Source organism: Trifolium pratense, linkage group LG3, assembly GCF_020283565.1.
Source record: "Trifolium pratense cultivar HEN17-A07 linkage group LG3, ARS_RC_1.1, whole genome shotgun sequence".
Classification (NCBI taxonomy): domain Eukaryota; kingdom Viridiplantae; phylum Streptophyta; class Magnoliopsida; order Fabales; family Fabaceae; genus Trifolium; species Trifolium pratense.
Window position 1 is genome coordinate 52,007,655 of NC_060061.1, and position 24,219 is coordinate 52,031,873.

At 35.1% G+C, this 24,219-nt stretch overlaps 3 protein-coding genes and 1 pseudogene across 14 annotated transcripts; 2 read left to right on the top strand and 2 right to left on the bottom strand.

Annotated features, from left to right (window-relative positions):
• Positions 1-1,618: 1,618 nt before the first annotated feature.
• LOC123913249 (SCF E3 ubiquitin ligase complex F-box protein grrA-like) lies at positions 1,619-3,803 on the bottom strand. The gene is made up of 2 exons (XM_045963916.1): positions 1,934-3,803; positions 1,619-1,728 (listed from the first exon to the last, which is right to left on the bottom strand). Exon 1 carries the CDS (start codon positions 3,720-3,722, stop codon positions 1,941-1,943), a length of 1,782 nt encoding a protein of 593 aa, XP_045819872.1. The 5' UTR covers positions 3,723-3,803; the 3' UTR covers positions 1,619-1,728; positions 1,934-1,940.
• Positions 3,804-4,384: 581 nt separating this feature from the next.
• Positions 4,385-11,185, top strand: LOC123913251 (putative disease resistance RPP13-like protein 1). Of its 2 annotated transcripts, XR_006811608.1 has the most exons (5): positions 4,385-8,778; positions 8,908-9,053; positions 9,602-9,744; positions 9,916-10,029; positions 10,569-11,185. XR_006811608.1 is itself a non-coding variant. In XM_045963918.1 (2 exons), the coding sequence occupies exon 1, from the start codon at positions 4,623-4,625 to the stop codon at positions 8,763-8,765; it is 4,143 nt and encodes a 1,380-aa protein (XP_045819874.1). In that variant the 5' UTR covers positions 4,385-4,622; the 3' UTR covers positions 8,766-8,778; positions 8,908-9,409. The 2 variants fall into 2 exon arrangements, 1 of the variants encoding a protein (XP_045819874.1); XM_045963918.1 differs by lacking the exons at positions 9,602-9,744; positions 9,916-10,029; positions 10,569-11,185 and having other exon boundaries at positions 8,908-9,409.
• LOC123915370 lies at positions 10,581-14,101 on the bottom strand (annotated as a pseudogene).
• Positions 14,102-18,184: 4,083 nt separating this feature from the next.
• LOC123913253 (putative disease resistance protein At3g14460) lies at positions 18,185-24,214 on the top strand. Of its 11 annotated transcripts, none has more exons than XM_045963925.1 (6): positions 18,185-22,128; positions 22,257-22,340; positions 22,760-22,822; positions 23,124-23,482; positions 23,710-23,773; positions 23,874-24,214. In XM_045963925.1, exon 1 carries the CDS (start codon positions 18,381-18,383, stop codon positions 22,113-22,115), a length of 3,735 nt encoding a protein of 1,244 aa, XP_045819881.1. In that variant the 5' UTR covers positions 18,185-18,380; the 3' UTR covers positions 22,116-22,128; positions 22,257-22,340; positions 22,760-22,822; positions 23,124-23,482; positions 23,710-23,773; positions 23,874-24,214. The 11 variants fall into 11 exon arrangements, with proteins under 11 accessions (XP_045819881.1, XP_045819875.1, XP_045819877.1 ...); XM_045963919.1 differs by having other exon boundaries at positions 18,196-22,128; positions 23,114-23,482; XM_045963921.1 differs by having other exon boundaries at positions 18,196-22,128; positions 23,323-23,482.
• Positions 24,215-24,219: the final 5 nt, after the last annotated feature.

The window sequence follows — 24,219 nt, forward strand, 5'->3', positions numbered from 1 at the left end:
GTTGAAATACGTGATGGCAAAAGCTCAAATCAATAAGTTGCATATTAGGAAACATGAAACCAAAGATGTTGATGTGATTGTCATGCAAATGTGAATTGTTAGCCAAATGGAGAGACTTGACTTGAGGGTATACAACCAAATCCACCCCGGATGGTGTTGGACCGAGTCCAATATCTGTCGACTCCATTCTAATCTCTGCGAGCAAAGGACAGTTGGTAAGGAGTGCAAAGAAGGAAGAATTGGTGAGCATGCCACAGCCGCTGACGTTAATAGACACCAAATCAGCCAGAAATGCACAGAGCTGATTGAAAAGCTGATCATTCAAAAACTTTGTACGTTGAAGATCTAGATGCTGCAGAGATGGCACTTAGACAAGAGAGTAGAGATGCCGGAATAGGTATAATTGTAGCAATCTTGTAGGATAAGTTTGGTCAGAGGAGGTGAATGAAGTGCTAGAGCCTTTAGCATCCAATCAGTAACGCAGGAAGAGGAGAAATCAAGACAGGTTAAGCGCTTCAGATTGGTGAGTGAATCAACGAAGTATGAGTGAAGGTTTTCAAGTTCAAGTCCTTCCTTAACGTTGGTAAGAGAGAAAGAATTCAAATCCGGTCTGTGTTGGATTGCAGAAGCAATACCTACATGTGTTATGAAAGGGCATCGGGAGATAAGCACCTCTTGGAGAAACTCACAGTTGATACAGAGTTGAAGAAACGATGAATCAGTCATGTATATATTACCAGATAGATTAACACTGCAAAGAAGTTTAAAATATCGTCCACGCCTAATTTTACTTGTTTCTTGTTACTACTTTGTTCTATTAAAAAATGAACACCGTCAAACTTGACACGGTATCTGTATATATTTTTATGCTAGGTTTGTATTTGATCAACTTGAGATAGATTCGTCAAATGGTTTTCTCCGCAAATTTGAAAGATTTTCGGGCAATATCCAGGCCTTCGTAGAAAGATCCTTGACAATAGCCATAGCACCTTCATCCTCTATACAGTTCCTACATTCAAAAAAGAAACATCCAAGATTCCAAACCATGGGGAGCAGAGCACCTTCAATTCGGCCAGCAAGCTCACTTTCTTGGTTGATGTTAAGCCTCTCCATAATGGTGTGATGAACACTCAACTCAGAAGCAAAATTATGATTGAAAAGGATATGAGTGAAGGATGCATACATAACTTATATATGCACTTTTTTAAAGGCTGTCTAATTAAGATTTAGTTATTGGTGGAATAATTGTGAAAATTTTAACGGCTTTCTAATTAAGATTTATCTTTATATGACTGATGACTGATCTATATAAAACAGGTACAAATGCACCTTTTTAAGGAAGGCTTATTTAAAACATGGATGACCCACAGAGATTCATTAAATTTTTTAGTTGTTAACAATAGCTCCACAAGTCTGAGGGAAACTCACCGGCTCTAGCAAGGCCAATTATTTTGAACGCCTGACATTGCCATCCATTGATTTGTGTTGAGACCAAACAACGTGTTGAAAATGATACTGAAATCAAACAGCGCCATTGGTTTTATAGCAAAACATAAAAAGTATAAGCAGCTTGAAGGCAAAGGAAAGGAAGACTTCATGTGACATGTATATTACTTAGATTGTGATATATAATAACCCCTCTAATTATAATAGGTTTTCTAGAGTAGCGATCAGACGTTATATCCCTCTATATAGATTTCAAAGCTCTGCAAAGTATGAATGAGGATCCTACAACATTTTTGCACGTCAAAAGAAATTCACATTCTATATAACAAAACAAGAGTAATTTTATGAACTCATACTATGAAATGTATTATTCGAATAATAGCAATTATCATACACATACTACCAGTAACAGAATAAATCAAATGGAAGTTCACATTTTCAACAAATAAAACAAACAAAATGTTTACTACTCGAAGAGAGCACTTACAAAATAACTAGAAAACAAGACATCGCTCAAAGAGGAGTTTCCTATCACAGTCGCGGGGATGAAAATGAGGGGGCGCAATTATTTTTCTCAATGATGGCCTAGTAAATATCATCTGGGAAACAATATCAGTAGACACTTTATGACAATGTTGCAAATTAATCTCTCTGAGGCGTGTGCAGTTCTCTACGGCCAGCTGCACTCCCTTCTCCGTGACATTGTGACAATGTTCTAGGTCCAGTTGCAAAAGCTGAGGGCAAGTCTTTGAGATCTGATACAGTCCTTCATCATCAATTCTTGAGTGCGCCAAGTTCAGCACCTCCAGAATGGAAGCTTCAGAGTTGATTGAACGTAGCTTAGCGTGTGGGAAGCCAACAAACTTGAAATGTGTGATCTTAGGACATCTCTTTAACAGTACAGCAATACGATGTTGAAATATGTGATGGCAAAAGCTCAAATCAATAAGTTGCATATTAGGAAACATGGAAGCAAAGTTGTTGATGTGATGGTCTTGCAAATGTGAATTGTAAGCCAAATGGAGGGACTTGAGTTGAGGGTATACAAGCAAATCCACGATGGAGGGTGTTGGACCGAGTCCAATATCTGTTGACTCCATTCTGATCTCTGAGAGCAAAGGACAGTTGGTAAGGAGTGCAAAGAAGGATGAATTGGTGAGCTTGTCACAGCTGCTGACATTAATAGACAGCAAACCTGGAAGGAATGCACAGAGGTGGTTGAAAAGCTTATCATTCAAAAAGTTTGCACGTTGAAGATCTAGATGCTGCAGAGATGGACACTTAGACAAGAGATGAGAGATACCGGAATAGGTATAGTTGTAAGAATCTTGGAGGACAAGTTTGGTCAAAGGAAGGGCATGGAGTGCTATAGCCTTAAGCATCAAATCAGTAATGCAGGAAAAGGAGAAATCAAGACAAGTTAAGCGGTTCAAACTGGTGAGTGAATCAATGAAGTAGGAGTCAACGTTTTCAAGTTCAAGTCCTTCCTTAAAGTTGGTAACAGAGAGAGAATTCAAAGTGGGTCTGTGGTGGATTGCTTCGGCAATACCAGCATGTGTTATGAAAGGGCATCGTGATATAAGCACCTCTTGGAGAAACTCACAGTTGATACATAGTTGAAGAAACGATGAATTATTAATGTAGAAATTACCAGATAGATTAACACTGCGAAGAAGTTTAAGCTTTTGAGGGAGAAGATTCATGGCATTGTTATAATCGTCCTCCACCACGAGTATTCCTTCGCCTCCTCTAGGGAAACTGAGATCCAAATGTTGGAGAAACGGAAAGGAATCTGCGATGAAGGTTATATCAGTAAATTTGAGAAAAGCAATATTGGAGCAAATAAGAGAGGTCAATCTGCAATTTTTGAGAAGAATAGATCGTAACCCTAATATGGGGAAGGTTTGTTGGTTAGAGAGGTTGAGGGATGTGAGACGGGAAACAGAAGTTGGAGGGATTCGAGAAAGTAGTGCGTTGATGTCACCGCCACCGCGGAAGGCGGAGAGATCGAGTGAGGTTAGGTTTGTGAACCTGTGGAAGAGGCGAGAGATGGGTGATGATGATGGATTGTGGATTAATTTTATGGAATGCACAAAACTGCTGCTGATGGATAGTAATTGTTTGGATACCATGGATAGTGTCTCTAAACAATGATTACTCTCCTCCTCCTCCTTCTTCTCCTTCTCCAGTTTAGATATCACCAATTCCCAGCAATCGTTAGTTAAACCATCACCACCTGCCATTCTTTTTCTGCTGCTTGATGTTGATGATGCCATTGGATTCGAACGAGCCACTCTCTCTTCTTCCAGATCCTATCGATCCTTTTTCTTTTTTTAATAACAAAAACAAACACTTGTTCATACTATATATATATATATATATATAGCTTTTATTTCAACAACTATAACCTAACTTTTCGTCATAAAAAAAACAAAAAACAACCTTAAATTTCTCTATTCAAGTACTATATCTCTTATCTTTGTCAAACATAAAAAAAAAAAAAAAAACAGAGTATATATCTCATTTTTTTTTCCTAAATCTTATCTTATCTATTCTAAAGATTTTTTTTTTTACTAAAATCTTTACTATATCTTTTTTTTGAAAAGGAATATGTACTATATCTTTATTCTTTACTATAGATTTTTTTTTTTTTACTAAAATCTTTACTATAGATATATCTTACAATTTAATGACTTGGAAAAAAACGAAAACCTGGTATGCATCTACTTGATTTTTGACGAAAAACCTACATTTTTTTATTTTTTTTTATAAGCAATAACCTACAATTTGTGTTTGGTTGAAAGAGGATTTTTGTTTTTGACAATTTGTGTTTGACTTAGAATAAGAAATACACATCCATTTTTCCGAAAGTCAATAACGTGTAAAACATTTCTTGTTAATCTTTAGAGCAATCATGTAAAATAAAAAATGTATATTTGACAAGTAGCACATGTATTGCTGGTTTGGTTCCAGCTAAAAAATACTACTAATATTGTTACTAACATGTATCTATCATCATCATAAAATAATTAAAGAAAAAACAATATCGATCTTTGGGTTTATTGACATTGAAACTTTGAATTTGAAAGATTCATTTTGTTGTGATTTGTGAAGAACAGCTTCTTCTTGTTATACATTTTCGACAAAAAATAAATAAAAAAGAAGAAAGCAAACTAATGGAGGCTATTGAGGGAGAAACAATCCTCTCAGCTTCTGTGGGTGTGTTGTTGGAAAAACTTGTTTCTGCTGAGTTTGTGGACAACTTCCGGAGCATCAAGCTTGACGATTCACTCTTGGAAAAGCTGAAGATAACACTAACGAGGGTTCTAATTGCACTCGATGATGATGATGCTGCTGCTGATGTTGACAACGATACGCTGATATATGCTGTCTTTGAAGTTGAAGATTTGATAGATGAATTCAACACTGAGGCGTTGCGCTGCAAAGTGGAATCTGGGGATCAAATCCTAAGTTCTGCTTCTCAGGTTCTGAAAAATCTTTCCTCTCCTTTCAAACGGTTTAATAGTGTGATTAATTCTAAATTGCAAAAATCAATTGAAAGATTAGAGTTCTTGAGTTCAGGTAAATTAGGTGTTTCCAATTCCAACAGTGGTTGGAAATGGAATGGAACTCTTAAAAGTTATGATGTTGTTGATGAATCTTCTATACAACTCCCCTCACTCTCAACTTCTGTGAAGGTGTTGTTAGACAGGCTTGATTCTACTGCGCTCGTCCACAACTTCCGGAGCAAGATGCTCGACGTTTCACTCTTGAAAGACCTTAAGACAGCACTGCTGTATATTGATTATGCTATTGCTAGGAAGATACTTACTATAGGGCATTGGGTGGATATGCTGAGATATGCTATCTTTGAAGTTGTCTATTTGTTTGACGAAATCAAACCTAAGCATTGCAAAGTGGAAGGAAAGTTGAAAACTATTTCTCCTCCTTTCATATGGTTTAAGTTTAATGGAGTGACTAATTCTAAATTGCAAAAATTAATTAAGAAATTAGAATTCTTGAGTTCACGAGCACTGCGTCAATTTGGTGGTTACAGTTCCAGAAGAGTTTGGAATGAAAATCCTACAAGTTCTATTTTAGATGATGAATCTTATATTTATGGAAGAGATCTTGATATAAAGGAACTTAAACATCTTTTGTTGTCTACTGATGGTGGGGAGAGTAAAATAGGAATTATTTCCATTTTGGGTGTTGAAGGGATTGGTAAAACAACACTTGCTAAACTTCTTTACAACGATCCCGAAGTATGTGACAAATTTGAGTTAAAACTGTGGACAAATGTCTCAAAACATTTGTATGATTTGAGAATGACAGAAGCAAAATCTATCAGCATGATTTCGGAAACCATTTTTAATGACTTGAATGCTTATAGAAATGGTAAAAGTGACGAGAATAACATTTACCCAAAAATCTTGCTGGTATTGGATGAGGTATCAAATGTAAAATCTATCCAGACATTACTGATGAATATTTCTAATGTTGTCCATCCGGAAAGTATGATCATCATCACAGCACTGGATGAAGGAGTTGCAGAATCCAAGAAAAACTTTGCAGAATCCATGCGAACTCTTGAACTAACCATGCAAACCTTTCTATTTTTCCACTACTTAAGAACTCTGAAAAATGATGATTGTTGGTCATTACTTGCCAGACATGCATTTAGAGCATGTAACGACAAACAACAGTCCAAACTAACAGGAATTGGGAGAGAAATTGCAAAAAAATGTTATGGATCACCATTTGCTGCAGTAGCACTTGGTGATATTCTTCGCTCCAAATTGTCCCCAGATTACTGGAATTTTGTGCTAGAAAGTGACATTTGGGTTTTGATAAATTCTGACATGCAACCTTTTATACAACTGACCTACAATTATCTTCCGAGTCCTTTAAAACGATGCTTTGCATATTGTTCAATTTTTCCGAAGAAGTCCAACATAGAAAAAAATTTGGTAGTTCAGTTGTGGATTGCAGAAGGCTTCATAGAATCGTCCACAGACCTGGAAAAAGTTGGAGAAGAATACTTTGATGTACTAGTATCAAGGTCGTTGATACATCGACGATCTATTGGTGATAAGGAACCAAAATTTGAAATGCATAACCTCGTCCATGATTTAGCTGCCAAGGTTTCATCTTCATATTGTATCAATATGAACGAGCATAACCTACATGATAGGGTACATAACTTATCATACAATAGAGGAATGTATGACTCATATACTAAATTTGTAAAATTGTATGGACTAAAAGGTCTACGTACCTTTCTAGCCTTACCATTACAACAACAGTTGCCTCTTTGTTTTCTATCAAACGAGGTAGTACATGACTTGCTGCCAAGAATGAAACAATTACGCGTCTTGTCTTTGACAAACTACAAGAGTATCACTGAGGTTCACAGTTCTATTGGAAATTTGTTATACCTGCAGTACTTAAATCTTTCTCACACTATGATCGAAAGGTTACCTTCTGAAACATGCAAGCTTTACAATCTGCAGTTCTTATTGTTGGCAGGTTGTAGAAGGCTCATTGAATTGCCGGAAGACATGGGGAAACTGGTTAATCTCCGTCACCTTGATGTTAGTGATACTGAATTGAGGGTGATGCCCGCACAAATAACCAAACTAGAAAATCTCCAAAATTTGTCTGACTTTGTTGTCAGCAAACGCAATGATGGATTGAAGCTTGCGGAGCTAGGAAAATTTCCCCAACTACATGGAAAACTTTCTATCTCACAACTACAAAATGTTAATGACCCCTTTGAAGCTTTTCAAGCCAATATGAAGATGAAAGAACACATAGACGAGTTAGCTTTAGAATGGGATTGTGGTAGTACTTTTTCAGATTCACAAATTCAAAGTGTTGTACTTGAACATTTGCGACCCTCAACAAAATTGAAAAGTCTCACCATCAACGGCTATGGTGGAATTAGCTTTCCAAATTGGTTGGGTGATTCTTTATTTAGCAACTTGGTGTATTTAAGGATCTCAAATTCTGATAATTGTCTATGGCTTCCAGCCCTTGGACAATTGACTAATCTAAAAGAGCTCATTGTTGAAGGGATGCAATCAATACAAACAATTGGTACTGTGTTTTATGGAAATGATGGTTTTTCATTTCAACCATTTCCCTCCTTGGAGACTCTACCCTTTGAGGATACGCAAGAGAGGAAGGAATGGAACATGATTGGAGGTACAGCTACAGAGTTTCCTAGTTTAAAAACTTTGTCACTAAGTAAGTGCCCGAAACTGACAGTAGGAAACATATCTGACAGATTTCCTTACTTAACTGAACTTGAGATAAGAGAATGTCCTCTACTGGTGCAATCAATCCCATCACTGGATCATGTATTCAACCAACTGATGTTCCCTTTGAATTATCTTCGACAGTTGACCATAGACGGCTTTCCATCTCTTATGTCTTTCCCAACAGATGGTCTACCAAAAACCTTGCAATTTCTCATAATCAGTAATTGTGAAAATCTAGAGTTCATTCCTCATGAATACTTGCACAGTTTCACATTGCTTGAGGAATTGAAAATATCATATAGCTGTAATTCAATGATATCATTTACCTTGGGCGCACTCCCTGTCCTCAAGAGTTTGTTTATTGAGGGTTGTAAAAATCTGAAATCGATATTAATTGCAGAAGGAGCGTCGGAGAAGAGTCTGTCATGTCTTAGAAGCATCAAATTATGGGATTGTAACGAATTGGAGTCATTTCCTCCAGGTGGGTTGGCCACTCCAAATCTCATTTATATTGCAGTGTGGAAGTGTGACAAGCTTCGTTCACTACCTGAAGCATTGAACACTCTAAATCGCCTTCAGGAAATGGAAATTGATAATCTACCAAATCTTCAATCTTTTCTTATAGATGATTTGCCTACCAGTTTACGGGAATTGACCGTTGGTTCTGTTGGAGGGATGTTGTGGAATAATAAGCCAACTTGGGGACGTCTCAATTGTTTGTCAGTGTTGCGAATTCAAGATGGTGATAAGGTGAACACGTTCGTGGGGCCATTCCTACCTGCATCTCTCGTCACACTATGCATCTCTGGTCTTACTGATAAACGCATTGAATGGAAGTGGCTTCAACATCTCACTTCTCTCCAAAACCTTGAGATTGTTAATGCTTCCAAACTCAAGTCGTTGCCTAAAAACGGATTAATGATTTCCTCTCTTTCAGTACTAAGTATTACTCTCTGCCCATTACTAGTAGCAAGGTTGCGGAGGAAGCGAGGGAAAGAGTGGCGTAAGATAGCTCACATTCCCTCCATAATTATTGATGGTGAATTGATCACATAAGTATCCTATCCGGGTTAGTCTCACAAATACTTCTTTTTTGTTTCATCCTTATTATGTCATCATTAACTATTATTGTTAATTTCATCAGCAACATCAAAATACAATATTATAACACTAACACTAACTGTTTTTTTAATTGTAGAGTTATATTCTGTGTCACACCTGCTTCTGCCCAACCTTGCTATTGTGAGAAGCTAAAATCGCATGCACCACCTGCAACCCAATTAATGTTTTACTTATGCGGAACAGATGAAAAGGAGAAACAACAAGTGACTTCAAATATATTAGGTAGTCTTTTCGTATATATCATTGTATATATTTTAATGAGTTGGTTTTAATGCATTGGTTTGGTTGTATCAAACTTTTGTGACATGGTTTAAATTCTTCTCTAATCTATTAGTCTAATAAATATCATTTTGTGCATTTCCCCGTGTTTGTCAATTACAACCGTTTCCTTGAGAAATGTCCCTTAAGGTGAACTTCATTAAAGGAATAGTTTAGGATAATCTAGATTATACTACATGTGTTTTTACAACTGTGAGTATCTTTCCCAACAATTTTATTATCCAGAGCTTAAACTTTGGTCCTCTCCTAGGTTGCGGCATTCACCATTGCATCAAACCTTTGTATTTTTTGTGTGTGCATTCATAGCTAGAAGCCATTATAATTTTTCAGATGCGTTTTTTTTTTCTATTTCCCAGCTGGGACTATGATGTCTAAGGAAGTTATAAGTTATATTTGTTGAGACTATATGTTTAGTTGTTTACCAATTTACCTACCAGATTTGGTGGCTTAGTCTTTGTCTTCAAATTGTTTTACTTCTACCTTGTTTGCAGATCTACCAAGGGCTTCAAGTGTGATTAATGATGGCTTGCAACAAGATGGCAGCAGTGGAATCTCAAGTATAAATTGCCGTGGAATCTAAGGGCTTCAAGTGGGACTGATGGCTTGCAACAAGATGACAGCAGTGGAATCTAAGGTATATTACTCTGTTTACTACATGCATCTTCTAATGCTCATATTTCTTTCCATAAATAAAATACTTCTATCTTGAGCTTCTATCTTGATTGTTATTTTGCCATCAATAAATATTATTAATTAACTTTCACATCAGCATTCAAGATAACACTAAATAATTTTTCATTCGTAGACATTTTGCAAGAGGCAAACCACAGATGCATGGCCTACAGCTATTCCAGTAACTGTTTTTTCTGTCAAGAGTTGATGAGAAGGACAAATAGTAACATTGGCTCAAAAAATTTAGGTACTTTTTCTGTCTCTATGTTAGTTTTTTCATGCAAGGGACTTGTGTTGAAGCCTCGGTTTAATTTTTACAAAGCTTTTGTTTATGAGTTGACTCTGCTGTAGATTTATGTTGTTATTATTTACTTATTCCTATTATATAATGTTATTTTTGCATATGCAAAATTACTTATTCCAGATAGGCATCAGTGTTGATCATGATATGGTCAATACAATTGACCAGGCCTGACATTTTATAGTTTTTCTTGTTGGTAGTTAGTTAGACTTTCATCATGTAACCCTATTTGTGCACCTTCAGAAAAACACGAATCTTGAGTTCTAGTAATTTACAATGCAGTCTGTTTTATTTGCCTCTAATCCTATATATCATGAAAATCCATTGTAGTCTCTTGGCAAACACTGATCTACTCCATCATTTTCATTTGTGCCTAAAATATCGTCCACACCTAATTTTACTTGTTTCTTGTTACTACTTTGTTCTATTAAAAAATGAACACCGTCAAACTTGACACGGTATCTGTATATATTTTTTTATGCTAGGTTTGTATTTGCTCAACTTGAGATAGATTCGTCAAATGGTTTTCTCCGCAAATTTGAAAGATTTTCGGGCAATATCCAGGCCTTCGTAGAAAGATCCTCAACAATAGCCATATCTTCATCCTCTATATAGTTCCCACATTCAGAAAAGAAACATCCAAGATTCCAAACCACGGGGAGCAGAGCACCTTCAATTCTGCCGGCAAGCTCACTTTCTTTGTTGATGTTAAGCCTCTCCATAATGGTGTGATGAACACTCAACTCAGAAGGAAAATTATGATTGAAAAGGATATGAGTGAAGGATGCATACATAACTTTATATATGCACTTTTTTAAAGGCCATCTAATTAAGATTTAGTTATTGGTGGAATAATTGTGAAAATTGTAAAGGCTTTCTAATTAAGATTTATTTATATGACTGATCTATATAAAACAGGTACAAATGCACTTTTTTATGCGAGGTTTATTTAAAACATGGATGACTTAGAGAGATTCAATAAATTTTTTAGTTGTTAACAATAGCACCACAAGTCTGAGGGAAACTCACCGGCTCTAGCAAGGCCAATTATTTTGAACGCTGACATTGCCATCCATAGATTTGGGCTGAGACCATACAACGTGTTGAAATCGATACTGAAATCAAGAACCATTGCTGTTATAGCAAAACATAAAGAGTATAGGCACCTTGAAGGCAAAGGAAAGGATGACTTCATGTGACATATATATACTTACATTGTGATAATAACCCCTCTAATTATAATAGTTTTTCTAGAATAGCGATCAGACGTTATATCCCTCAATATAGATTTCAAAGCTCGGCAAAGTATGAATGAGGATCCTACAACATTTTTGCACGTCAAAAGAAATTCACATTCTATGTAACAAAATCAGAGTAATTTTATGAACTCTATACTATAAAATGTATTATTCAAATAATAGCAATTATCATATTATACATACTAGAAAACAAGACATTGGCGAAAGAGGAGTTTCCTATCACATTCACGGGGACGAAAATGAGGCGGAGCTGTTATTTTTCTCAATGACGGCCTGGAAAATATCACCGAGGAAACGATATTAGTAGCAATTTACGACAATGTCACAAATTAATCTCTTTGAGGTGTGTGCAGTTTTCTACTGCTAGCCTCACTCCCTTGTCCGTGATATCATGACAATGTCCCAGGTCGAGTTGTAGAAGGCGAGGGAAAATCTTTGAGATTTTATACAGTTCTTCATCATCAATTGTTGAGTGCGACAAGTTCAGCACCTCCAGATTGGAAGCTTCAAAGTTTATCGAAAATGGCTTAGCTTGTGGGAAGCAGGCAAACTCCAAATGCCTGATCTTATTACATCTCTTTAACAGTCCAGCAATAGCGAGTTGATATATGTAACGGCAAAAGCTCAAATCAATAAGTTGCATATTGGGAAACATGAAACCAAAGATGTTGATGTGATTGTCATGCAAATGTGAATTATAAGCCAAATGGAGAGACTTGACTTGAGGGTATACAACCAAATCCAGCACGGATGGTGTTGGACCGAGTCCAATATTTGTTGACTCCATGCTAATCTCTGCGAGCAAAGGACAGTTGGTAAGGAGTGCAAAGAAGGATGAATTGGTGAGCTTGTCACAGAAACCGACATTAATAGACACCAAATCACCAAGAAATGGGCAGAGCTGGTTGAAACGCTGGTCATCCAAAAACACTGCGTATCGAAGATCTAGATGCTGCAGAGACGAACACTTGGACAAGAGATAAGAGATGCCGGTATAAGTATAATTATAGCAACCTTGGAGAACAAGTTTCCGCAAAGGAAGATCATCAAGTGCTATAGAATAAAGCAACACATCAGAGATGCCCGAAAAAGACAAATCAAGACAGGTTAAGCTCTTCAAACTGGCCAATGAATTAATGAAATATGAGGTAAAGTCATTAATATCTGTTGGATCCTCCCTAAAGTTAGTAACAGAAAGAGAATTCAAACTCGGTCTACTGCGTATTGCAAAAGCAATACCAGCATGTGTTATGAAAGGACAATGCAAGATAAGCACCGCTTGGAGAAACTCACAGTTGATACAGAATTGAGGTAACGAGGAATCATTAACGTAGACATTACCAGAGAGATTAACTTTGAGAGACCGGAATAAGATTTAGAGCAAGGTTTTAAATTGCGGTTGCGGTCGCGGATGTGGTTGCGGCTATTGCGGTTGCTGCAACGCGCAATGCGACCTTTGCGGCGTGAAATCATTTTGAAATTTCACGAGCTATAGAAAATGAAACTACTATATGACTACACTATTTATCCACTATTGCATAGTCTTAATTTATTTCATAAACATTAATTTGAATGTTCTTAAAATATATGGTTGAGAGATTGTTCAAAGTAAGATTTTTCATTAGATTCGACATAAATTAGGATTTGAAGTTCATAAATTTTATTTTTTGGTGAGAAAATTTGAACAAATATCGCTAAAATCGTCTAATGCGGCTTTTGATGCAGTCCTACACTTGCATATGCACAATTTTAATCATTAATATTTTTAGTCGTGTATTATTAAAAATTATAAAAAATTAATATCTCGATGGTACTCATCGAAACAAATCTAACAAGATCTTATATGTTAATAATTATCTTTATATATTATTAAAAAATATGATCAAAGTAACTTGTATCAATAGTTCACATATGAAATTGTTACAATAATTTTGAGAGTGAGTATTCGACAGTCGTCCATGTGGGCCTATATATCTTATCTTTTCTATAGATTTGTTTTTTTACTAAAATCTATACTATATCTTTTTTTGAAAAGGAATCTTTACTATATATCTTTATTATTTAATTATTCCAATTTTCAAAAAAAAATAATTATTTAATTATTTTCTTTCCCTTTTTAAAAAAATTATTAAATCAAGTCACCAAATTTTAATGACCACCAAAAACTTTCTCATCATTTTTTTTTTTTGCCATGAGAAAGGGGACTAAGCCCAAAAGAAAAGAGATTACAATGCAACACTACGGGGAGTAGTAACTCCCAATCTATCAGCAAAACATAACTGGTCTACCCCGGCAGGAGGGTCATCAAATAAAATGCATCCAACTGACTGGCACCCTATCGAAGCCAACGCATCAGCCACTTTGTTTGCCTCGCGGTATACATGCCGAATACGAACATTCCACTCTTCTTGTATCAACCGGCGAATTCTTCTAGTCAAACTCCTACCCCCATTGCTTCCGATGCTCTCTCCTCCAATAGTTTTCACCACCGCTAGAGAGTCGATTTGTAATTCAACATTTATCAAACCTCTTCTTCGTGCTAGACACAACCCTTCATACGCCCCCCATAATTCAGCAATGAAAGCATTTGTTGTACCTATATTTTTTGCAAAACCTCCAATCCAAGCTCCTCGATGATCTCGTAAAACTCCTCCACACCCAGCTATTCCATGTTGTACTGCACCATCCGTATTAATGCTGTTCCAAGAAACTAAAGGAGCTTCCCACCGGACATTAATAACAACACGTGGGTGCTCCATTATCAGTGCAATGCTACGATGGGCCTTATAATAATTCTCCACATAATTATGGATATATCTAGATGAAAGACACGGCCTCACAAGCAAGGTAAATAATATTTAGATAAACATTGAAAAAAGATAATAATAATAATAATAATAATAATAATAATAATAATAATAATAATAACAACAACTAGTGGGTCAGACAGGCGCGTTCCGCGAAGATATGTTTTATGTTATGGTGAGTTTGTTAATAAAAGGTTTTTGCTACTACTAAAAACAATCATGGGTATTGTTGGTATTATAAAAAATCGACACCAAAACTTTTATATCCTCTCTTTATATATAAGTATATGATAGATAATAAAAACAAAGACAAAAAAATATAATAACCAATAATTATCCTAATAATAACAAACTTGTGTCAAAAAAATAACAAACTTAAAAAAAATAGGCTTAATTAATATAATGGTCCCTTAAAGACATTTTTGATTTCATATTGGTCCCTTAAAGAAAAAAAGGTCTAAATAGGTCCCTTAAAGAAAAAAAGGTCCGAATAGGTCCCTTAAAGACATATTCGTTAATCAGTTTGGTCCTATTTAGACCTCTTTTTAGGGACCAAACTGATTAACGGAGATGTCTTTAAGGGACCTATTCGGACTTTTTTTTCTTTAAGGGACCTATTTAGACCTTTTTTTCTTTAAGGGACCAATCTGAAACCAAAAATGTCTTTAAGGGACCATTTTATTAATTAAGCCCTAATAATACTATAATAATAACAACTTAAGAAAGATACTTACAAAAAAACAACTTAAAATAATTATCATAATTTTTTTTAAGTCACTTATATAGTTATATTTTGTTTTTTTATTACAAAAAAGACACTTCTCCAAAAGCGGCTGACTTTGCCCTGGAATCCTGAGATTAGTGTCACCCAAAATCGTAGTCACAACAAGGATAGCTGGAGTCTTCCGCCCAAAAACTCCCTAAAACTCAAATGTGGATGCTCACTGTTTGGGTGAAAGCCATTGGGGTTTGGGGCTGATTTTGAGGATGAAGGATGGTAGTTTCGTTTGAGCTATGACAAAGGTGGTGCAAGGGTTCGATAAGGCAGTAGAAGCAGAAGTCATGGGTTTGATTTCAGCGATAAAGTGAACCAAAACTCTTAGACAGCAAACGATCGTCATTGAATCGAATAACAGTACAATTGTCCAGACAGTGCAAAGCGATCGGTACACTAAAAACTATTAGGGACATTTAATTAGGAGCGTCGGAAATTACGTCGTGAAAACCCTCAAATCCCTATTCAATGGGTTAGGCGATCTAGGAACAGGTAGCACACTTTTCTAGCTAGATGGGTTGACTATTTATCCCCATAAACATTGTAGGCCATATCCAAAAAGATATTAGGGGTGAGCATGAACCCGAGACCCGACTCGAAACCGATATAACCGACAACATATTGAAGCATTCCGTCGGGTGCGGGTCGGGTCACGGGTCAACAAATTGCGAAAAAACGGGCATGAACGGTTGCATACGGGCGGGTGCGGGTCTCTAAAATTCAATCTCTCCATAACCGAAACCGACCGAACAACCATTAGATGCAAATTAATTTTTTTCCTTCTCTCCCTCTCAATCTCATATACTCTTCTCTTTGTTATTTTTATCCATCTTTGATATAAGATAAAAATGTTATATTTTACAAAGCTTATAATTAATAATATGGTGATGAAGAAGGTGAGAAAAATATTCTAATATATATATTCTAGATCTATTTTAATTTCTACGTCTCTTCTACTTGATATTTTATTGTGTTTAGATCTACATATTGAAAGAAAGTAACTGCATTTAACCCTCTTTGTTTTTTAATTTAATTCGTCTATCTTTTGTTGCATTGTGACGAGGTATTAAACTATTCGAAAATTAGGAATTTTTGGAGAATGGATGAGTTTTAGATGTAAACAAAGTTTCGATATAACCCGTAATAACTGATCCGTTCAACCCGCCACCCGTATGACCCGAACCCGAACAAACCGAAGATATAGACGGTCGGAATTGAGTCCAAATTAAATGGTTGCGGTTTTTATCGATTTAGTGATTTTCGGCCCGAATCCGACCGAAACCGACCGATGCTCAGGCCTAAAAGATATGTTGCCACCCTAACTTTCTTTCTTAATGATATTTGTTTTGATTAAAAAAAAATACTTTTATTTATTAAAATTATATTTGGTCTCACTTCTCTTAAAAAGAAGTAGAAGATAAATAGGACCCAACACAACATGTATATGTGTGTAAATTATTGGAACACATTTTTGAAGATGCAATACAAATATCGAAAAAACATTTATATTTTTGGGTCTTGTCAATGAGTATCCTCAGACACTCTTTAAGTATTTTATCTAAAGAAATTAATTATTTAAAATAAAAATTTTAATTTTCAATATATTGACTTCACACATTTTCATTACAAAAACTTACTATTTAAGATGTTTAGGGCCCGTTTGATGCGCAGGATAGGATAGTGACAGGATAGGATATACAACAGGATAGTGATAGGATAGGATATCAGCAGGATAACAGTTATCCTCAGTTATCCTATCCTGTGTTTGGTGCACACAGGATAACAAACATGATAACTATTATATCATATTTTTAATACATATTTGTTGATACCAATATGATAAGATACATAACATATTTAAATGACAAAATTACCCTCGTAAAACAATTGTTATTTGTTAAAAATTATATTGTAATACTTTGAATTTTATAAATAAAAATATAAATAAGTAATTGTACAAAAAGAAAAAGTAATCAAATAACTTTAAATTTTAAATACAAATCATGAGAAAATAAACAAATTAAGTTTTTTATATGAATCATGATCAAATAAATAACTCAATTATACATGTTAGATAAACTAAATAAATATATGATATATGTAAATAATAAAACTACCATTGCAAAAGAATTATATTTAAGTTGTTATTAAATTTAAATTAATATTCTTATTTTGCAATTTTTTAATAATTATTTTAATTTAAAATATTGTAATTTTAGGAGAATTTTGATTTTTTAGATTATATAAATTACAAAATTACCCTTGTGAGAAAATCACATATATATTTAAAAATTAATTATTTTATTATTAATTTACTATCAAATTATTTTATTAATTTTCAATTTTTTATTTTAAAATATATTTTATAGAATAAATCAACGATTTTTTTTTTCTTATCCTATCCTGCTGGTAACTCAGCTCAAATTCAGGATAAGGATTTTAACTAGAGAAACAGGATAGGATAAGCTTCAGGATTAACTTATCATATCCTGTTGTGTCACCAAACACTGGATTGAGACAGGATATGATATAGTTATCATATCCTGTCTCTTATCCTGTGCACCAAACGGGCCCTTAAAGTGCATTTCATGGACACTCGTTAGTATTTTTCTACATTTTAAATTTGAACCGTTGTACTCCCTCTGTCTCAATATATAAGACCTACTTTGACTAAATGTACTCTTTATTTATCTTATTTTGACCGTATTTTTTTTAATAACATGTAGATGTAAACATTAACATATGAGATATTGTTTGATTTGTTTTGATAAATATTTTCAAAACATCAATTTTTTATAATTTTTACAAATAGACAATTAACAATATTAGTGATCAAAATTGTAAATTGACGTATGTACATTGGTCAACAAAGTCTTATATTTTGGGAAGGAGTGAGTAATTTTTTAACCAGAACGTGTTTCAAATACGTGAAACAATTGACTTCATAGAATTCAATTAACATTCAAATTCTCATGGAATTTTTTTAATGCAAGTTCTAATTCTCATGAAAATCAAACACAATAATCTATAATTCAACCGCAAAATAATAAAATCCAACAAAAAAATTATTTCCACGATAAATTGAATTTGAGTTATCACGATGCATATGATTCAAATTTCTGTTTATATTTGTTAGGGAGGATAACGGTTCGATCCCCTATAATTACGATTAGAAATAACTGAAATTACTTGATGTCAGGAGGAACTAACTCGAATCAGATTAAATCAGGGATAAAAAACAAAATCTGATTGCACTTTGCACTTTGAATGCATTCCATCCATCCATTTCCTAATGAAAGAATAACATACTTTTCTTATCCACATGCCGACCTACCTCTAAACGTTATTTCTTTCATTCACACAAGTTAATTACTGAAATCAAATAAACCATTTTCTTTCTTGTGATTTCTCCAAACATATTCTTCTTCTTCTTCTTCTTTCCAAAGTTAGCAACTAATGGAGGTTATTGAAGGAGAAAAACTCGTCTCACTCTTAAATTCTGTTAAGGTATTGTTAGACAAACTTGGTTCTACTGAGTTCCACAACAATTACCGAAGAATGAAACTTAACGAGTCACTCACGGGAAATCTCAAGAATAAACTAACCAAGATTCTAATTGCACTCAATGATGATGCTGATATTGTCAATGATACACTCAGATATGCTCTCTTTGAAGTTGAAAATTTGATTGACGAAATCAACACTGAGGCGTTGCGTCGCAAAGTGAAAGCTGATGAGTATCAAACCCTAAATTCTACTTCTCAGGTTCTGCAAAAAATTTCAACTCGTTTTAAACGGTTTAATAAATTGATTAATTCTAAGTTGCAAAAATTAATTGAAAAATTAGAATTATTGAGTTCAGCTGGTGGAAAGAAAGGTGAATCAGGTGTTTCTAATTCGAGTAGTGTTTCGAATGTAACTGCTCCTACTACAAGTTCTGTTGTGGTTGATGAATCTTGTATTTATGGAAGAGACAATGATATAAAGAAACTTAAAATGATGTTGTTGTCTGAAGATGCTAATGATCATGCTGGTGATTGTAATGTAAGAATGGTTTCGATTGTGGGTATGGGAGGGATTGGTAAAACAACTCTTGCCAAACTACTTTACAATGATCGCGAAGTTAAGGAGAAATTTGGGGTGAGAGGGTGGGCACATGTGTCTTTTAGTGTTTACAGGGTTTTGGAAAGGATTATTGAATCTATCATTTCGCAAAGTATCCTGGATGGTAACCCGAATTCTGAACTTATTGCATGGGTTGATACTATGAAAAATTGCAGTACCGGTAAAGCTTACCGGAATCTTCTATTATTGACCGTGCAACATGTTCTTAGAACTAATACGTTTTTACTTGTATTGGATGACGTGTTGGATGTAAAATTCGCCTTTTTGTTACATCTGAGGAACATTTTTGATGATGGGAAAATGGGAAGCAGGATAATCATCACAGCACGGGATGAAAGATTGCTGCATTCCAGGCAATTCTATCTTTCTGTCCACTACTTGAGTCCTCTGGAAAGTGAAGATTGCTGGTCTTTACTTGCTAGACATGCATTTGGAGCATATAACGACCAACAACAATCCAATCTAGAAGAAATTGGCAGAGAAATTGCAAAGAAGTGTAATGGATTACCATTTGCTGCAGTAGCATTTGGTGATTTTCTTCGCACCAAGTTGTCCCCAGATTACTGGAATTATGTCCTAGAAAGTAACATTTGGGAATTGACAGATCATGACTTGCAACCTTTTCTACAATTGAACTACCATTATCTTTCGACTCCTTTAAAACGATGCTTTGCATATTGTTCAATTTTTCCAAAGAAGTCCATCATAGAAAAAAAGCTAGTAGTTCAGTTGTGGATGGCAGAAGGCTTAGTAGAATCGTCCACAGATCAGGAAAATATTGGAGAAGAATACTTTGATGTACTAGTGTCAAGGTCGTTGATACATCAGCGATCTATTGGTGATAAGGAAGAACACTTTGAAATGCACAACTTCGTCCATGATTTAGCAACAGAGGTTTCATCTCCACATTGTATCAACATGGATGAACATAACCTAAATGATATGATACATAACTTATCATACAATAGAGGGATATATGACTCATATGATAAATTTGATAAATTGTATGGATTAAAAGGTCTACGTACCTTTCTAGCCTTACCATTACAAGAACAATTGCCTCTTTGTTTGCTATCAAACAAGGTAGTATATGATTTGTTGCCAACAATGAAACAATTACATGTCTTGTCTTTGTCAAACTACAAGAGTATCACTGAAGTTCCCAACTCTATTGGAAATTTGTTATACTTGCGATACTTAAATCTTTCTCACACTAAGATCGAAAGGTTGCCTTCTGAAACATGCAAGCTTTACAATCTGCAGTTCTTGTTGTTGGCAGGCTGTAGAAGGCTCATTGAATTGCCGGAGGACATAGGGAAATTGGTTAATCTCATTCACCTTGATGTTAGTGATAGTGCATTGAGGGAAATGCCTGTACAAATAGCCAAACTGAAAAATCTCCAAACTTTGTCTGACTTTGTTGTCAGCAAACATAGTGATGGATTAAAGGTTGCGGAGCTGGGAAAATTTCCCCAACTACATGGAAAGCTTTCCATCTCACAGCTACAAAATGTTAATGACCACTTAGAAGCAGATCAAGCTGATATGAAGATGAAAGAACGAATAGACGACTTAACTTTGGAATGGGATTATGGTAGTACTGTTCCAGATTCACAAATTAAAAGTGTTGTCCTTGAACATTTGCAACCCTCAACAAATTTGAAAAATCTAACCATCAAAGGCTATCGTGGAATCAGCTTTCCAAATTGGTTGGGTGATTCTTTATTTGGAAACATGGTGTATTTAAAGATCTCGAACTGTGATGATTGTTTATGGCTTCCACCCGTTGGACAATTGCATAATCTAAAAGAACTCATTATTGAAGGGATGCCCTTGGTAGAATCAATTGGTATTGAATTTTATGGAAATGATGGTTCTTCATTTCAACCATTTCCCTCTCTGGAGACTCTACACTTTGAAGATATGCAAGAGTGGGAGGAATGGAACTTGATTGGAGGTACAGCTACACAGTTTCCTAGTCTAAAAACTTTGTCACTAAGTAAGTGCCCGAAACTGAGAGTAGGAAACATAGCTGACAAATTGTCTTCCTTAAATGAACTTAAGTTAAGAGAATGCCCTCTACTGGTGCAATCAATGCCATTATCAGATCGTGTATTCAGGCAACTGATGTTTCCTCTGAATTCTCTTCGACAGTTAACCATAGACGGGTTTCGATCTCCGATGTTTTTCCCAACAGACGGTCTTCCAAAAACTTTGAAATTTCTCATAATCAGTAACTGTGTGAATCTAGAATTCCTTCCACATGAATACCTGCACAATTACACATCGCTCGAGGAATTGAAAATATCTTATAGCTGTAATTCAATGATATCATTCACCTTGGGTGCTCTCCCTGTCCTCAGAAGTCTGTTTATTGAGGGTTGTATAAATTTGAAATCAATATTAATTGCAGAAGACGCGTCGGAAAAAAGTCTCTCATTTCTTAGAAGCATTAAAATATGGGATTGTAATCAACTGGATTCATTTCCTCCAGGTGGATTGGCAACTCCAAACCTCGCTTATATTGCTTTGTGGAAGTGTGAAAAGCTTCATTCACTGCCAGAAGCAATGAACAGTCTAACTGGCCTTCAAGAAATGGAAATTGATAATCTACCAAATCTTCAATCTTTGGTCATAGATGATTTGCCTAGCAGTTTACAGGAACTGACTGTTGGCTCTGTTGGAGGGATTATGTGGAATACTGAGCCAACATGGGAACATCTCACTTGTCTTTCAGTGTTGCGAATAAACGGTAATGATACAGTGAATGCGCTGATGGTGCCATTGCTACCTTCATCTCTTGTGACACTATGCATTTGTGGCCTTGGTGATACCAGCTTTAATGGAAAGTGGCTTCAGCATCTCACTTCTCTCCAAAACCTTGAGATTGTTAACGCTCCCAAACTTAAGTTGTTGCCAAAAGAAGGATTGCCTTCCTCTCTTTCAGTACTAAGTATGACTCGCTGTCCATTACTGGAAGCAAGTTTGCGGAGGAAACAAGGGAAAGAGTGGCGTAAGATTGCTCAAATTCCTGCCATAATTATCGATGACGAAATGATCACATAAGTTTCATGTCTTGGTGAGTCTCTGAAATACTTCTTTTTTTTTTTTTTCTTTCTTGTTATGTAATCATCAATTAATATTATCAATATCAATAATGACATTAATATGCAATATTATAACGCTAACTCATTTTTTTAATCATAGATTCATATTTCATAGTATTAGATTCTGCGTCGCCTGTGCTCAAACTGCGACAAATGTGAAACAACATCTTACCACAAATGTTAGGTATTCTTTTTTGTCTCTGTGACTTTGCATATATTTGAATAAGTTAAGTTGGTTTTAATGTATTGATTGTATAAAGCTTTTGTAACACTAGTTAATTCTTTAATATATTGTCTAGTTAATATCATTTATGCATTTTCCACATTTTTGTGTTTATCTAGCTGTCTGGAATTAATATTTCTGCCACATGTTGGTATAATTAGAACTTTCCTTGAGAAAGAAGGTTCCTTAATGTGATTAGACTTCTATCCTTCCATGTCATGTATGACAGATATAGATGCTTAAGAAAGCTACTTGATTCTAAATTATGTTTTGATATTTGAGACTTTATGTTTTGTTGTCTACCGGAGTACCGGTTCATCAACCAGATTTGGTGGCTTAGTCTTTATTTTTTATTTATTTTATCTCTACCATGTTTGCAGATCGACCAAGGGCTTCAAGTGGGACTGATGGCTTGCAACAAGATGACAGCAGTGGAATCTAAGGTATATTACTCTGTTTACTACATGCATGTTCTAATGCTCATTTTTCTTTCAATCAATAAAATAGTACTTCTTTTTTGAGTTTCTCTCTTGTTATTTTTTCATCAATAAATCTTGTTTATTTACTTTCACATCAGCATACAATGTGTAACACTACCAAATTACTTTCACATCAGTATTGTGGTTTTCTCCCTCCCTCCCTCAGTTTAAATATTACAAGTTCTTGTCCATGAGTCGTCTCTTCTGTAGATTTATGTTATTATTTTTATATTTTTACTCTAGTCTCTCGTCAAGTATCTTGCAGGATTTAGAAAATGAGGCACAGATCTTCTGTTTTGTGAAAATGAGTGTTTTTGACATCAAACTGTGTTGAGAAGGAGCTTGTTAAAGAGGCTGCTCAAATTGCTAAATGTTGTGCCTGTGGACTATCAAAATTAATTTAGCTAGTTTTTCTTTTGTCCCTCTTTGCCACCTTGTTTCCTTATGCATCTATGATGTTGAAGATACAGAATGCTTGGATGGGAAGTGACTTAAACATCTCACCTTTTTCCAAAAACTTGAGTTTACATTATGTGACAAGATCAAGTCGTTGCCAAAAGAGGGATTGTCTTCCTCTCTTAAAGTATTGTGTATCATAAGATTGCTCACATTTCCTGTCTCGGGGTGAGTCACTCAAATACTTCTTTGTTATTATGTCATCAATAAATATTGTTGATTTCAATATTTGCATCAACATACAGTACACTACATCAAGTTAATGTCTTCTATTTTTTACAACAGAAATTAATTGTTTTTTGGGACTATATGCTTACTACTTCAGTTTGGTGGCTTAGTCTTTGTGTTGTATGGAACATTTTTGAGTTATTTTTATTCTTTCACGCTGTTTGCAGATCAACCAGGGGCCTCAAGGATGATTGTGTGACTGGAACCAATAAGGAAGAATTGGCATTTCAGGTATAAAATTTCTCTTATAAAGCTTTTAACATTACTCCTTTAGCTTCACTTTGTTAGTAGACTATTATTTACTCCCATCTCTCTTCTGGTTATATTACAGGATTCTGAAAAAGAGATAATTGCTGAAGCAACTACTACGAGCAGCAATTATCTGTCAGAGTTGATTCCGCAGCAATTACTTTGCTGCCGAGTGCTGGATGCAGTAGAGGATCCATACTCATAAAAACCAAAGAGGATCAGTGTTTTCTTATAAGCTGTATTCTGTTGTGATTTCTAATGCACTTTTTAGTCGTTCAAACTAAGCAACTTACGAGTTGTCTCAAACTAAGCAATAAATCTTGTTTTAAACTATCATTTGACAAACAAATTCTTGTTCATACTCATGAGTTGTCTCTGCATATTTTGATTGGAGACATGATGCTACTATCTTTCATTCTTAAATCTGA

What these genes read in the sequence shown, in the direction of transcription:
- LOC123913249 (XM_045963916.1), bottom strand. Translation starts at nt 3,722, where the DNA reads ATGGCATCATCAACATCAAGCAGCAGAAAAAGAATGGCAGGTGGTGAT.
- LOC123913251 (XM_045963918.1), top strand. Translation starts at nt 4,623, where the DNA reads ATGGAGGCTATTGAGGGAGAAACAATCCTCTCAGCTTCTGTGGGTGTG.
- LOC123913253 (XM_045963925.1), top strand. Translation starts at nt 18,381, where the DNA reads ATGGAGGTTATTGAAGGAGAAAAACTCGTCTCACTCTTAAATTCTGTT.